At 36.6% G+C, this 17402-nt stretch overlaps 1 protein-coding gene and 1 long non-coding RNA gene across 2 annotated transcripts in view; one reads left to right on the plus strand and one right to left on the minus strand.

The window, feature by feature from the left end:
- Positions 1-907: 907 nt before the first annotated feature.
- LOC135157664 (macrophage mannose receptor 1-like) overlaps positions 908-17402 on the plus strand; it is a 38264-nt gene continuing 21769 nt past the window's right edge. Inside the window, exons 1-4 of the mRNA XM_064114060.1 lie at positions 908-1058; positions 4801-4913; positions 6317-6441; positions 7357-7493. Coding sequence (XP_063970130.1) covers positions 7404-7493 — 90 coding nt within the window. The 5' untranslated portion in view covers positions 908-1058; positions 4801-4913; positions 6317-6441; positions 7357-7403. The remainder of the gene's footprint in view (positions 1059-4800; positions 4914-6316; positions 6442-7356; positions 7494-17402) is intronic.
- Positions 12089-16374, minus strand: LOC129271608 (uncharacterized). The gene is made up of 3 exons (XR_010296624.1): positions 16301-16374; positions 13800-13916; positions 12089-13242 (listed from the first exon to the last, which is right to left on the minus strand). It is a non-coding gene; the product is annotated as an uncharacterized LOC129271608 (long non-coding RNA).

Here is a 17402-nt window from a genome sequence, read left to right on the forward strand (position 1 = left end):
TATTATAATTTTTGAATTAACCGGGTCTGGAAAAAAGACTTTGGACGTATATTATAACTTTGAAACAACCTGGTCTGGGAAAAAGACTTTGGACTTTTGTGCTATATGAACGCATTACTATAGGATTTTAGTTTAGAACGGATTCGCCAAAAATCCCTTCAAATTTATTACATTTGTGGGAAAAGTCATTATTACATTTGTGGGCGATCAAAAATATAACATTTGTGGGTAAAGTGCATTATTACATTTGTGGGTGAAATTATTACATTTTTGGGTAAAGTGTTATTACATTTGTGGGCGATTATTACATGTGTGGGTGTAACACCCCTCTCCTCTTTCTCCCTCAATTTTTGTTTAATTATTTTCTCTATTTTCTTAATTATTATAATTATTTGTTTTTATGTGATCAGAAATTGACATACCACCCAGAGTGCTATTGTTAGTAGAAGTAGTAGTAGTAGCATCAGCAGCAGCAGCCGCAGTAGTAGTATTAGTAGTAGTAGTAGTAGTAGTAGTGGTAGTAGTAAGTAGTAGTAGGTAGTAGTAGTAGTAAGTAGTAGTAGTAGTATTCTAGTAGGAGTAGTAACATTACTCAGGGTCCGCGGATCGGTTTTGAAAGTGTGGGGGGGGGGGCGGACTGACCATGCAAACAATCACAATCGTAGTTATGGTATTTTTTAAAGTTTTGTACACGGTTTGGGGAGAAAGTGGGGAGGGGAATGAACCCCCCCCCCCGGTTCTGCGGCCCTTGTAATTTACATTATAATCATCATCATCAATAGTAAGCTATTATCGTCATCATTATTATCAACATCGTCATCATTATCAGCATTACTATTGATATTACTATCATCCATATTTTTATATTATGGTTTGATATACTGCACATTTGTTTCGATGTAGGGAGTGGTCAGATATGCAACACGCCTAATTGGAGAGAATTTGGCAAGAACCAGTACCTTTTCGTGAATGATCCGGGTAGAACATGGAATAATGCTAAGGAATATTGCCGTTCACAGGGCGGAGACCTCGCAGTTATAACTTCTCATGAACAAAACGTAAGTACTTTTTTCAGCTGTTAACACATCCATGTTTAAGGCAATACGTCGATTTTTTTTATGTCACTTTGTTTAGATATTCATACAGGATCAGATAACATATACAATAAAACATTTACATCATTGAAACATTTAAACCTAATTTACAAACATAAGTAACAGAGGAAGTAAAAGTAGTCCACATCCCGGCGCATTACTGCCGAGGCATTTCATCAAAATCGGATGTAAAATAAGAAAGGTATGACATTTTAAATTGTACAACGCCTACTTAGCTTGTTGTACGCGAGCAAATGGGAGGCTGAATGTCAAACATTCGTACCGTTGCACACAAGACGTACCATCCAAAATGTACCGTCCAAAATGTACCGTTGCACGGCTTTAGGAGGTGACGTCACAATACGATTTAATTCATTGCGCTCGGTAAAAATGAACAATACGCGTATAAGTCAGCTGGCTAAATGCGCAAGGCTGCCCAAGGTCATGCGCGCTTGTGGGATTTTGCTTTCTGCTTTCGGTATTTTTGCTCCCTTTTCATAGATTACTATAGGGATAAACTCTTTGTTTTTTCATATTTTCGCTAAATTCCGAGGCGTTGTACAACACAAATAGCGAATATTCTTATTCGTGCAATGGTGCGAGATTTCGCATTCGGTGAAAGAAAGAAACGCTCTATTCAACTCGGCTCACGCCTCGTTGAATAGAGCATCTTTCTTTCACCTCATGCGAAATCTCGCACCATCGCACTCATGCCTATTCGCTATTTGTATATTGGTGCTTTCAATACGCACATTGTGGTTGGTATGCAAATGAGGGGACTGGTGACATCACCACTTAATGTTTCTTTTGTTTTTCATTTTATGAAATATGAAACACTTTAATTTTCTCCACATTTACATGTGAAACATATTTTTATTCATCCCTGAACATGTGGAATTATCATCAGTGAAGTTGGTGATAATTGTCGTATCTGAAAAAAATAAATATCGTCTGAAATTCAAAACAATCAAAAACAAAATAAATAGTGAGTGAGGGACATCACCGATTCTCTCATTTGCATATCGCTGACTTGTGCACATAAATTTTAAGTGAAAAATAGGCGAAACCTAAAATGTCAGAACTTTCTTATTTCACACCTGATTTTGATGAAATTTTTATCGTCATGCTTCGGAATGATTTTCTATTGATTCAAAGACCATTCTTCCGACGTGGACTTAATTTTTTTATTTGAACTATACATGAATGTATCACTTTGTCATATTCTTGATATGAAATCGCACTTTTAAAGGCCACAGGTCAATCAAGCTTTGGTATACAAATTATTAAGTTATCATTATAATTAAATAATTTAAGTTCTTGCTCCGGTAAATGAATGTTTTACGGAAAAAACAAATTTCAGAATTCTGTGTAGCAATTTGGCGAACGTCATGTAGCTATACCAGATGGAAAAAAAAAAATCAAAATCAATGAAGGAGGGGATATTATTTATTAAGTTGAAAAATGCGACTGTTTTTTTTCTCGATATTTCGTGTAGAAGCTTTGTGTTACCCACCTAGCGCTGTCTTAAAGCAAACATGATTAACCTGACCGACAAATGAGGCCCGGAGTACCCCTTGGACATATGAAGAGATGGACATTCAACGCTTAGATAATGAATTCACCAAAAGGGTGACTGTTATCGTCATCTGAATAACATTCCCTTCATAAACTAGGTTCCAAAAGAAACTTATTAAACTTCACAAACGCCATACACAAATTCCACTCAGTCAAAATGATCGAAATTTTGACACAAACTAGCTTCAATAATAATTTTTTAAGCACAAGTCATGTAAAAAATTAAGAGATTGGTTCAATCACTAGGAGGCTGTAGCCCCTCGAATCCATTGGTATCGGAGATAGGATTACACAGTTTACTAAAGTTCACAAATTGACCATTGCCATGTTTAAAGGCATTGTTTAACTTTGTGAGCAGCCGATTTAAAAAAATTCTCAAACCAAGATGAAAATGTGTACAATTGCATGTATCAGATCTTATAATATAAACCATGAAAACAACCATTATTGAGAATGAAAAGCTAAAACAACAAGGCAAACCCCGATTTTTCTAAATAGGCGTCTTATAGACGCCTAAATAGTACACATAAGTGTATGGGATGAAATTAAGATGGTGTTTCCGGTTACTTTATATTTCAACTTTTGAAGCACTAAATAATTATTTTCGAACGCATTTTTTTCTGGGCTTCATTTTTGTAACATATCACAGACACATGTGACAAGTGTGACCTTCTATCTCAGATTTGTTTAAAGTCAAACCAATGTTAACCAATCATTTCAATGTTATTGATAGCCTCAATAACTAAGAAGTTTGAGGAACATTTCAAACACACTTAATGGGGTGAAAGAAGCATAATACCTGAATGGACTCAATAGCAGTCAAGCAAAGAATTACCATTTTGGTTTAATCCCATCTCATTTCCATTGGTCTTTCTTTTGCCATTTTGTGACTTTGGATTCCGGAACCAATTGATTTGAGGGACTACAGCAGTAGCGTACCGTGACTCGGAGGAGACAAAGCATTGGGGGGGGGGGGGCAAAGCATTGTTCACAGACAATGCACTGCCCCCCCCCCCCCAATGCTTTGTCTCCTGCGGTTCACGGTACGCTACTGGACTACAGCCTTGTTCTCAAACCAATCTCTTAATTATTGACACGTGCTTGGTAAAGATTATTCAAGCTAGCAGCTAGTCCGTGTCAAAATTGTGTTTATTTGACTGAGTTAAATTTGTGTAGTGCGCTTGTGAAGTTTGATAAGTTTCTTTTAGATCCCAGTTTACTTGTCTACTTTGGTCCTATGATCGTTACCGTGAAAAGGCCCTGAAGCCGTTCGTGATCGGAGCTTTATAATGCTGAAACAGGGTATCAGCCAACAAAACTAAGACCGGGGAAACCGATCCGTTTTTAAGTGATCAGATACGTCTTGGTCGTCATGGTAATTCCTATTGTCACAACACATGTATGTTCTTAGATATACATAACCAGGTGACGGTGATTGGATCAAAGAAATGCTCGCGTTAACCGTCCATCTCTTCATAGGTCCATTGTGAAACATTTCTTTTTTTTTTTCGATCGCGATCATCACGAAAAGCGATATCGATAGCCCAAAAATATATATCATAAACTTCATAAATATATTATAAATTTCATTCAGTTTCTTTGATGTTGGGGATAAATTTTTCTGCATAAATATTGAAGTATAATTTTGTGAATTTATATTGGTTATAAATGGCTAATATTTACTTTTTTGTTACTGAATTTATCCACTGTATATGAATATGTTATTACTATGACATTTTGTACGTTTATTTGTATGATGAACAATTATCTTTTGTGAACGGTGTTTTGTTGATATTGATATTGTAATATTTTGCAATGTACCATTACTTTGATTTTAAACTAAATGATTTAATAAATATCATTACAAAAGAAAATCATAGGGTCAGGCGGGTTACGTCAATGCAACATTTGTTTGTTTGTTGTTTTTATTCTTATCTTAAACAGACCTAAGCAATAGGGAGTTTTCGCACAACGACGTATGGACGATCAAAGAGAAATGTGTTGTCACATTTGACGGGCATTTTCGAAACATTTACAGTGTTCTTAAATCCTCCGTACTTCACGAAGAGAATACTACCTATTATTTGTATTCAGCTAACGGTTTTGATGTTATCTCTATTCATTTTCAAAGTCTTTCTTGAACACTTATACACTGAAAAAAACGACTGGATATAACTACTGGATAGGCCTGAGTTACAAAGATAGTGACGGGAAATACACGTGGGTAAACAACACGCCATCAGGGTAAGTGTTTAAAAAATAATCCGTTCCCCATTACAAATACCAAAGGGAGGGGTGCAAAAACCGGTATAGGCCTATCGCAAATCCGTGTTATTATTTTTTTTCCTAAAAATTCACTTTGATAAATTTTCCGCGTATACTGGAACTTTTCGCTCGCTCTTATCAAGTGAAGGCTGTCAGAAATGTTCAATAAGAGTGCACATATTTTCTTTACTCACTGCGCTATTGTTTCATGAGGAGAAAAAAATTATCCGTACATTATTTCGTTCCCACGAAATATAATTTCGTGGCCACGCAGTATTATTTCGTGGCCACGCAATATTATTTCGTTCCCACGAAATACTATTTCGTGGCCACGCAATATTATTTCGTTCCCTCGAAATACTATTTCGTGGCCACGCAATATTATTTCGTTCCCACGCAATACTATTTCGTGGCCACGCAATATTATTTCGTTCCCACGAAATACTATTTCGTGGCCACGCAATATTATTTCGTTCCCTCGAAATACTATTTCGTGGCCACGCAATATTATTTCGTTCCCACGCAATACTATTTCGTGGCCACGCAATATTATTTCGTTCCCACGAAATACTATTTCGTTCCCAAGCAATATTATTTCGTTCCCACGCAATATTATTTCGTTCCCACGCAATATTATTTCGTTCCCACAAAATATTATTTTGTTCCCACGAAATATTATTTCCCCTCTCTCCGATCTATACTATTTCGTGGCCACGCAATATTATTTTGTTCCCACGCAATATTATTTCGTGGCCACACAATATTATTTCGTTCCCACGCAATATTATTTCGTTCCCACGCAATATTATTTCGAAATAGAACGAAATAATATTGCGTGGGAACGAAATAATATTTCGTGGGAACGAAATAATATTGCGTGGCCACGAAATAGTATAGATCGGAGAGAGGGGAAATAATATTTCGTGTGAACGAAATAATGTTTCGTGGGAACGAAATAATATTGCGTGGGAACGAAATAATATTGCGTGGGAACGAAATCTTGTTTGAATGTCCGTCAATGTCCTGCACATTTTGATAAATTTACCAAATTGTGTCGTAACATTTTTATGGCACATTATGGAACTTTTCAAAAATGTACAATTTACTAAAATGTACAACAAGCTAGTGGTCAAATAAATCGGACTATGGTTGTTCCCATAGTTAGGAATGAGAGCATAATCAACCGCTTTTCCTCCGCAAACAACAAAATTAGCACTCGGCTTTCTCCCTGCCCCTCCCGTCCTTTGTAGAATTTCTAGTCAAGCGGACCTCCTTAGTCGTAAGTATATTTGTTAATGAATGAATGCACCTATAAACATGATAAATATGTAATTATATCTATTTTTTTTCTCAACTATACTTTTTTGTTTACCTCTACAAAGGTATTGCAATCTAAGACCCGAGGGCAAGGAAGGAGGATGTGTTCGGCTGAGGACGGATCACTCAGGACAATGGGAGGGCAGCGGCTGCGCAGACAGCCGTGTTTATATTTGCCAGCGTGATTCAGGTGATCTAACGTGAAAATGAATATTCCACAGTCCACACATTAGCTCGGTGGTAAGGGGTTCTCCTCTATTTTTTGTTTAGTTCAAAAATATTTTGTGAGTCTTTCAAAACCGTTCAGCGGTTTTAAAAGAATCACAAAATATGTTGAACTTGTGGTCGTCTTCGCCAGCCAGGGGAATCGCCCCCCCCCCCCCCTGCCCGTGGACGAGAATATCAACTATAACATTTCCCTTGTAATTATATAATAATGACTATCCTTAGGGGAACATAAAATATATTGCCCGCAATATAATTATATTAGCCCGAGTCTTTAGACAAGGGCAATATGGTTCCTTTAAATATATTTGATGTTTCCCGAAAGAAGACCCAGTCAGAATTTTTATTACTATCCAAATCAGACATCGAGAGCAAAATCGTGAAAATTTTGATTTTTTACCGTGTAAGAATTTGGTTTTATTTTTTTCATGTTGAGGAAATTGTGCTTGTTAGCTTAATCATTGTGACTTATTTGAAATGTCGCTGTATCCATCAGATTGACATTATGACGTATATTGTGCTTCGCGGATCAACATGACACGTATCTCTGTCTCCGCTTCCTCAGATACCCGGATGTGAGACAAAGGTATAAAGGTATATTTTACAAAGTCTTTGCATGCAAAGTCATACAGACCGATGAAAATACGAATAATATACCTATCTCTTCCGATATTCATAAAATCTTGGGCAATACGGTTTCGTAAATGACCTGCTCAGGTGTCTGATACGGTAAAATGAACTTTCATGTATTTCATAGTTTGTATAATTGCTTGAATTTTAAGATATCGAAATATTTTGCTTAGATGCATAATTTTTTTTTTCATTCTAATTCAATGGACAGGTTTCTCAGTTGAAATAAACATAAATTTTCATTTTGCAGATCCTCGTTGTTCTTGGAACCAGTACGGGCAATCATTTTATCGCTTCATGGGAGATGGGAGGAGTTTTGATTCAGCACAGACTGAATGCGCGAGCATCGGAGGAAGATTGGCGATTATCAGATCAACAGAAATTAATGTGAGTCAGTGAATGTTATGATCGGGCATGATGACCAATATAATTTATGATTTTCTTGAAAATATTCGAAGCCTATTCACGTTTCCCTTTTAAATGAAATAATGTTGCGTTATGTGAAACTCAATTATTCATATACTCAACACCGTTTAATGAGAAGTCACATGTACATGTATTTCAATGAACTTCGTGAATGCCTTGTAGTTTTATTTGAGAACGGGACCCTAAAATGACAACAACAAAAAATAAAGCAACTGGTGTTCTCACGTGATTCCTTTTCGTTTACCTGAGCAAAACATATTCTTAAAGGGATGCTCCGGGCTGAAAATAATTATTTCTCAATAAATAGAGTAAAATTTACAAAGCAAAATGCCGAAATTTCATCGAAATCAGATGACAAATAACGAAGTTATTGAATTTTCAAGGTTTGCAATATTCCGGTCAAATATAGTTATAAGCATGTCTTCATGAATATTCATTAGGTGGGCTGATGATGTTACATCCCCACTTATTTCTTTTTCTTATGTTACTATATGGAATCATAATTGTTTCCTTTAGTCATATTGTGTAAATGATGTGTCTCCATTATCATGAAATAAGTTGCAGCAAGAAAGAAATAATGCACTTAATCAGTAATCAATCCAAGTGTTTTAGTTCTTGGTAGAAAATTTTTGAATAAACCTAATTTCATATGATAAAACACAAAAGAAAAAGTGGCGATATGACATCATCAGCCCATCTAATGAACAAACATGAAGGAATGCCAAGAACTGTTTCACCGGAATAATGTTAATATTTAAAATTCGATAATGAAATAATGAAAATATATTACTTCCTACATCTCACATTATCTTTTTCCTGATTCTAGTTGGTAGTATTCACAAATAGACACCCATGACTTAAAGTATCCACCAATTCAAAATACCTATCTCCCTGTTTCAGTTATTGTGTAATTATTATTTATGTTATCATCATTATTCAAAAATCATTTAGTTTAAAGGCTATCTTTAGTTTCAGTAACACCCCCCCCCCCAAACACACACACATCATGTCATTATTCTATTTCATTAGTACATGTATATTAATGTTTATGCCCAAAAATGGTTGTGGTGTGAAGGATATTAACTAAGAGCGTTTTATTGGATATATTTTACTTTACATTATAATTCACTTTGATCAGGTACCTGGGGTGGTATTCTGAGATCCATTTTATCTCAGATAATAAACAAATATATCAGGCTTTGAGGAAGTATAGTGGAATTATTTATCCGAGGTTGGTCTGGCAATTACTATTTTTCCCGAGGGGCGAAGCCCCGAGGAAAATATAGTAGTTTTGCCAGTCCAACGGAGGATTAATAATTCCCACTTTGCTTTCGAATGAAACGCCTGGTATATTTGTTTTATATCCTACTTTTGATAATTTACAACCAAAATATATGTGTTGAGCTTGCAAAGTCCGGTTACTTGAGTTGAATTACCTACTTTTCTCCGAGCCACCGCGCTCAGCGGAACGCAGATTACATGCCTGCGCCGACGCATCGCTGGACTTGAATTACCCGGGAGAGAGAGCGCGCTGGCCGGTGCGCCCGAGAGTTTAGCTAGATATCCAGTTTTTGCGAAATAATGACGTCAGACCTCGATATATCCAAAAATATATCGAGGTCTGACGTCACGCAACATCATAGTTGAAATATATTAGGTCACATGATGCTACTTGAACCAATCACTATACAGGATTTACTATATGTAGGATATAATATAGATGTATGGACTGCTTTGAGAGGCATGGTTGTTTCTAGAGGCTCAAGGGGGCCGCAGCGCGACTATGCCCGAGGGCATGGTCTGGCCGATGCGGTACCCGCGAGCCGAAATAAACAACCATGTCTCGAATATAAAAGCAGTCCATATATATTTTATGAACCGAATTAACGCTAGATCTAGATCTTAAACAAGTTTTAGGCCTAAAAGCCCTAAGCCACAGGCTAACATGTCATTAGGCCTAACGTTAGGCCCTAACTTTAAACTTAGCCCTGCCCCTGACGTTAGGTCTCGAAGTCGAATACTAAAGCATTCCATACCAATTAGATCTACTGAGTACTGCCACTAGGCCTATTTAGGAACCAAATTAGGGTCTGAACTAGGCTACCCCAAGTTAAGTTTACTGACTTAACGTTAAATCTCCATTAACGTTACAGTCTAAGTTAGATCTAACCGACGTCATGGACGTTAGATCTCGGCTACGTCAAATCCAAAGTAAGATTAAACGGAACATTAGGCCTAACGTTAATTAGATCTAACTTAGATCTTGAATCTACTCTTAAATCCTATAAAAGCTAACGGTAGATTTCACGACCTAACGTTGTCGTTTGTCATACCTAACGAGTAGTCTAACGTTAGACTCTAACGTTACTTATAAATCTAACTTTAATTAGAAAGTGCAGTGACCGTACGGTATTAAACTATTATCTTTTCATTCGACTCACCTTTTGCGAGCATGCATTTCAATGAAAAACTGCAACAAGACTTGATGATTGATACATCCGTTATGTCCTTAAAGAGGGTGGATAGTTTTGGTAATTCCTCGAAATTGGCCTGTCACCATTCTAATTAATTTGTATATTATATGCATGTGTATGTCCTAAAACAGTCGTGATGTGGATGATATGAAATGAAAAGGTGTTTTTCATGATAAATTATGCTCTTATATGTGTGAATTTTACCTTCTCGGATATCCCGACAAAGTAATTTCAAAACTGTAACATACCCCCTCTATCACCCAAATCCAGTTATCCACCCCTCTGCAGACACACCACCACCGCTGCCGTGAGTGTGCTACGCAAGAACGATAATGTAGTCCGCTACATTGCCTTGTCACTCGGTGAACGGCAGAGCAGAAAAAGCCTTGATCGCGTATCGACATTAGGATCACCGATTAGTACGTTCCTCACATGCACAACACACAACACCACTCTGTTTTCCTACCTTCCTTGCTCTTGCCTTGGCTGGCGGGGGCTGGGGCTTGCGAGTACATCCCCTATTGTCTAAGTCTAACTTCCAATATAACACGGGAACAATTTAGAAAAGTGATTTCAGAATGAACACTACGTACAGCACAGAGTTGGGAAAAAAAACATTCTTTTTCGGTCATATTCTCCGACTTCCCGCGTTTTAGTCTCGGCTCATATGTTGTTTCAGATTGATGAAAAAAAAATTATTATGATTCTGATGAATCAAGAGAAAAAAAGGGCAGTGAAACCAACAGAAAGAAACCCTTACATACAAAGGAAATTCCAAGATTATACATCCTGTTTATGTTTTGGAAATGCACTGTACTCTCGATCACTAAAATGTTATGTAAACCGTCTTTGGGTAAATTGTGTCTGAATTCATAGACTAGTACAGTACATTATCCACGTTGGTTGCACTGTCCTTTCTATGTATGCAGTAGGCCTGGCGGAATTGTATTTACTTGTGTGTGCGTGTGTGAGGCCGGAGTGTGTGTAAGCATAGAGCTATATGGTGTAAGGTCAACAGCACTGTATGACACCATGAACTGTATAGGCCTACTATATCGATATACTCGTGTTTGTAGGCATACTAGTAAAAGGCCATGAAGAGTTCAGTCCACTGGTCATGTACATGGAGATCTAATTACAACACATTGCTCCTGACCAGTGGTTCATAATACATTGGTCACATTTGTCATACGGCGGCCGTACGGCGAGTCGATCGAAAACAGTCGTTTTATTCATTTTTATTCAAACCATCTATATACATGTATATGTAGCTGGTACAAAAAAATGTTATAACTCGCCGTACGGCCGCCGTAGAACAAATGTGACCAAGGTATAAATGAGTACGTGTCCTGAGATAATTCAATCGAGCTCTAACTAAACCATGCATGGACCTATAACTAGCATGTCAGTGTCAAGTTGCGGAAAACTGGCAATCCTATGGAATTAGTAATGAACTTCATTTTTTTGTAATTAATTATTGGATAAAGTTCTGTACATAATTCAGTTCGATCGTATACTTTTCGATAATTGGATGAAGACCATTTCGGGGTAATAACCACTATATCACTAATAAATAGACCTACCAAAAAATAATAATGTGCAATATATAGAAGTCATGTCGGATGTAACGTCGATACTAAGGCCGCGATCATCATTTTCGCCCATATTTCAAATACCTTTCTCTTTCGAAAACTGGCAATGGGGAAACACTGACGCCATAATTTGTTTTGTGGGACGCCAAAATGTTACTGTCATGCAGAGCTGTCTCACTAATGGGGTGTTGCAAGAAACTTGCGATTGAACGCAAATCGAACGCAACTCCCAAAATTGAGCGCAAGTCCTCCGATTAAACGCAAATCTGCAATTGAACGCAAGTTACGTTCAATCCTGTTGCAAGAAGAAGTTGCGTTTGATCAATTGAACGTAGATCAAGCGCAAGCTTTGCGATTGATTGCAAATCGAACGTAACTTATGTGAGATTTTGGAGGACGCGCAAAATTTGCGCTCGATTTACGTTCAATTGATTGTCCATAGGCTTGTGTACTAATTCTGCCCCCTAATTTTTTTTTTCTTTTTTTTTTTGGAAAACTTGTGTAAATTATGCCATTTTCAATTTTCCATAGGTTTTTTCAAGAAAAACTTAAAATAATGTTATTTTCAATCTTCGTAGGCCTCTACAGCAATTATGCCATTATTTTCACACAACTTTACTACATTCTCTCCTAATATCATTTCAAAGTGTGTCAATCACCAAAAATATTCTGCTCTTGTTATCAGAGGTCATGGAATATTCAAATTGTGATTTCTGAAATAATTCGTATGAAGAAATATTGAAAAAATAATAACTCTCCATAGGCACAAAAGCCACTCTTTATTAAAACACTTCATGCACTGGCAAATGCTTATCAATATGTCTGAGGGTTTGCAGTAAAATAATACAACTCAGAATTTGTTTTGCAAGAGCACTAAATTGCTTAAATGCTTTCATTCATACATATCATAATGAATAACATGCCCAATTAAGTTATTTTAGTTTGATTTTCAAATAAAACATACATTTCAGGAGATTGCTACACTTCAAAATCTGAAGCTCTCTTGTTTCTCTCTCTTTAATCATGAGATTGCATCGTAGATATATATCACACTTGCATACAGGGATGAGGTCGAGGCTGATTCTTCCGAGTCATGAGGCAGCTTGAGATAACTTCCCATAGATTCTGTACAGTGACTCGGACCAAGGCCAGCAAAATGTTGCATCGAGGTCAGCATTGACTACATCCCTGCTTGGACTTGAAAAGATCCATTGATCTGTGCACAAAAAAGAACACTGCTCAAGACATTCATTAATGATGGACCTTTTATTTTATTTTTTTCAATGTTTCTTGCTCCCGAGGAATTACTTCTGAGATTCAGTTATATGAAATAAAATTTCATATCATCTACCGGTACATCAAGTGTTTCACCACAGAATGTCTTGTTTGAAATTGACGTGTATCATGCAGAAGACCACAGTCCTTAAGGTTGGCATGAAGAATCCATAGAAGTCCAGTCAGGAAAGCCACAAGCGTTTCTGCTTGAAGGAACAAATCTGGTTTCCAGAAGCAGTCTAATTTGAGGTGAATTTGGAGAGCTTCATGGAGTGAAGTTTTTAAACAAGCAACGCCCTCATTCTGAAGTCCACTCTAATAATGATACTACAGACAGGAGCAGCTCTGAATTCAGTTCTGATAATCAACCTGTTCATAAAAAATAATAATATAGGAAATAATGCAAGCCCATAACTATACATAGCTTGGGTAAGATCAAATTTTGTCCTTTCAGTGCAAGAATGCCCTTAGCAAAACATTTTTGTGCACCCCATCGGTGCAGAAATGCCCCTATGCCTGCTGGTAAGGGCGTTGTTTGCACCGACATGATGATATGATAGAGGGATAGTGGCTTACTCCTGAGACCATAGTAATTGGCAATTTGCCATGATGTAATCTAAAAAAGTGTGAACTGATTGTTTTCCCCAAAATAAATGAATCATGGAAATTAAAATATGCAATAAATTAAATCAATTAAAGCAAAATACACACTTTCATACAGTACACCTTGGATGAGCACAACAACCACCCCCTCCCCTCCCCCATCAATGGGATGTCTTCATTGCTGAGAAGTCCAGTCAAGATAGAGATTTGTGTTTGCCTTTTTCATTTTGCATTATCCTTGGGTCAATGTGTACAGATTTCACCCCATCCGCATTACGATCATGGTGAATTATTAATAATAATACAGTTTACATGTAACCTACCATTCAAGAGTTGATAAAATGAATCAATCAGCTGGCTGCAAGAACACACATTGTAGCAGACACAGTTATGGTGGTTCTGAGGTTTCTTGTTTATTCCAGACTTCTTTGTCATCATAACTGTAGTAAGCAATTAAAAGCAAAAAGCAAAGAGATAAAACATGTTCATGAAATTAATATACAAGTTAAGCTCAGTTGCCAGTGTGTTGATCATTATAGTAGTCCCAGGGTGTTTTCATTAAAGTCACTTCTGGCCTGGGGAGGGGCACTATGGTTCCTCAGCCATGGGCGGCGCAATTAAGAAATTTATGAAATCATACCTTATGCTTTAATTTACTAAAAAAAGCTTGTAATAGAATGCTAAACTTTGGTGTACATATTCCTTTCTAGAGCATTCCTAACAACTTTACTTTAAAAAATCTGGTATCAAAATAAATTCCTTTCATGTTATTTTTTAAATATTTTTCTTAACTTCTTAAATGTATTTTTTTTTAATTGTTATTTTCAAGACAAAGTTCATCAGTGACATTAAATTACTATTGTCAATAAAAAAAATTACCATTATGAATATTGACTTTTTACATGTAATCATGTTTTTGTCTGACATGAACTTGAACAAACATAATGTTGCATAATTTCCTGACACTGTACCTGGGAATGGCAAATTTGGTCTCAAAAGTTGCGAGACTTGAAAGTAAAACGTGAGTCAGCGGTGCGGTAATAACATTTTGAGAGGCAGATTTATTCTGAAAAATGTCAAGGGGGACCATATGCCCCCCCCCCCGAGTATTGTGCTTGATGTAAAAAAAAATCATGATTATGCATTCAATATTAATAATGATGCACCATATGAGACACCCTTTAACTGAAAGCACCTGGAAAAGCATTGTAATCATCCATTAAACAATTTAAAGTGAAAAAAAAAAATCTGTAATCTATATAGCACCTCATGTGCTTGCATAAAAATCAAGAGTCAGCTACATAGTAGCCCGGGGGAGGGGGGGGGGGGTACTCATGAAATAAGGCATATTGGGATATGCCGCAGGAATGGGTCGCCTTTTTTGAAGAAATCCCTAAACATGGGGTATGGTTTTATGCTGGAAAATCCCTAAGCATGGCCCATTTTTTAGATAATGTCCTTAAACATGGGTCCATATTCTACTCCAATGTCTTAGGTGCAAATACAAAATGACCTTACATTTTGGGCGATAACCTTTTTCTTTTTTTTGCTTGTCAAGTCTTCCAGGCGAAAATGTGCCCCCCCCCCCCTTTGGAAATCCTGGATCCGCCCCTGTAATGAATCCCTAATAATGGGTACCTTTTTAGCCAAAATGACCTGTAAATATGGGTACGGGTTTCGAACCTTCAGCCGCACACCTTTGTCCAAACTAAATCTAAGTACCCCCCCCCCGGCGTAGTAGATCTACATATTGAATCTAAAAAATAATATGTATTTAGGCCTACATCATGTACATGTATATCTTTTTATATTTATATGTGATGGATATTAAAAATGTGACTCATACGGCACATCATTACAAATCAACGGCACAAATAGACTGTCCTTGCAAAGAACCTCTTGTGCAATCTGCCTGTAAGAAATTTTAAAAAGAGCCCTGGGCAGGCAACTCCCTATTCAATGTTAAAACTTCCCCAAGAATGTGGCAGATGTGGCCAATAGATTCTGAAAAGTAGCCCAATACGTGTAGACCCCTATACCTTTGTTGTTGTTTTTTTCTTGTCTGGCGAGATATGTGGAGTCTGGAGAACCACCCCCCCCCCAAAAAAAAAAAAAAAATAATAATAATAATAATAAACTTTTTTTTAATCCTCTAAAGTCAAGACAAAAGTCAAAACAGCAAAATTTTCACTTTATCCCAGGCCAAGGAAAGTCATAAAAAGGGAGGTTAACGTTAGACAGACCTTTAAAAAAAGAGAGACAAATGGAGAGGATTTTTTCTTGTGGAAAGAAAAATAGAAAAAAAATAGAACTAGAAGTAGAACTTAAGTAGAACTAGAAGGTACATGTACTGACTTCATCACTGATGTAGTAGTAGTAGTAATGCCTAATCACAAATGGAAGTCTTTAATTTCTATTTACTGGATGGCTATTCGCCGCTGAAACCGATATAACTTAAAGAATTATTTCAAATAGGAACAAAAATAATCTTTGAAGGTCATTTTCGATGTTTCATACATAATTAGAGCCTACACATTTACTTGCTTCAGGGTGACTTTTAACAATAACAGCACTGCACCGGCAATGACCTGCCGTGTTGTTGATACAACCGTGCATTACCGACACAAAAAGTCAAGTGTGGGACTGGGATTAAAAGTGTGCGGTAGAAAATTTGTTGAAGGTGAAATTTCGACCGGCGATAAAGATACATTTTCGCTCTTTTCAAAATTATTTTTTCCCTGGCATAGGTCTAAAATATATAAATTCTCTGGAAACATACATAATGGAGAAAGAATTGTCTGAAAAATGAATATTTTCTACTTACTCTCTTCCAGATCCAGGATTGTTGCAAGCCATTATTTTGCTTTTTTGGCTAGTCTTGTGCTGCAGACCCTGTTGACAGCTGCAAATCAGCTGCAACTTGCGTTCAATCGCAAGCCTTTTTCTTGCAACGCAAATTGGCGATTGATTGCTAGTTGCAGTCGATCGGAAGCGGCTGCAAAGTTGCAGTCGATTTGCTATCAATTGCAACGTAACTTTCTTGCAACACCCTATAAGTCTCAGGTCTCTATTATTTAATAGTGATCGATGTGCAGGATTTTTCCTTCTCTATTTTAGACTGAAATAAATTTATGATTTTTATAAAGTCTTTTTTTTTCCTTTTTTTTTTTTTGGGGGGGGGGGGGCAGGGGGTCATTTTCACGTGAAAAAATATGGCGAAAGCTGAGTCATTTGATCTGCTACTATATAACTTCTAGTTTTGTATCTAAATGAAACATGAATTAGGAAGCACAGCGATGGAACGATCAGTCCATATCCCAACAAAAAGTTTATTTGATTAAAAAGGAAAATCCAACAAGCACTGGAAATTTCATCAAAATCGGATGTAAAAAAAGAAAGTTTGACATTTTTTATGATCAAATTTCACAGACCAGTTATATGCACATCCTGGTCTGTATGACTGCATGATGACGTCACACACTTAATTGTATTCTTTGTCAAATATAAATAAATATTCTAATTTTCTCCTAATTGTATGTGACATTTTCATTAATATATTATCGCTGTGGATTATATTTCTATGGTTCAGTCAAGTAATTGGTCCTTATTATTTTGAAATCTCTAAAAATTGAAATATAATTCAAACAATAAAAAAAATAAAAGAAAAAGTGATCGATCGGACATCATCAACTCTCATTTTCATATGATTGAGTTGTGCATAACTATTCTGTGAAAAATGTGCGCTATGCGAAATTTTGAAATGTCATAATTTTCTCATATTTTACATCCGATTTTGTTGAAATCTTCAAAATTATGCTTGTTGGATATTTCTATTGATTAAAATTAACATTCTTTTCTGGGGTGGACTTGACCTTTAAACATTGAACTATGGTCGAGGTGCAGCGGCGTACCCAGGATTTTCCAAA

This window comes from Lytechinus pictus, chromosome 19, assembly GCF_037042905.1.
Source record: "Lytechinus pictus isolate F3 Inbred chromosome 19, Lp3.0, whole genome shotgun sequence".
Lineage (NCBI taxonomy): Eukaryota > Metazoa > Echinodermata > Echinoidea > Temnopleuroida > Toxopneustidae > Lytechinus > Lytechinus pictus.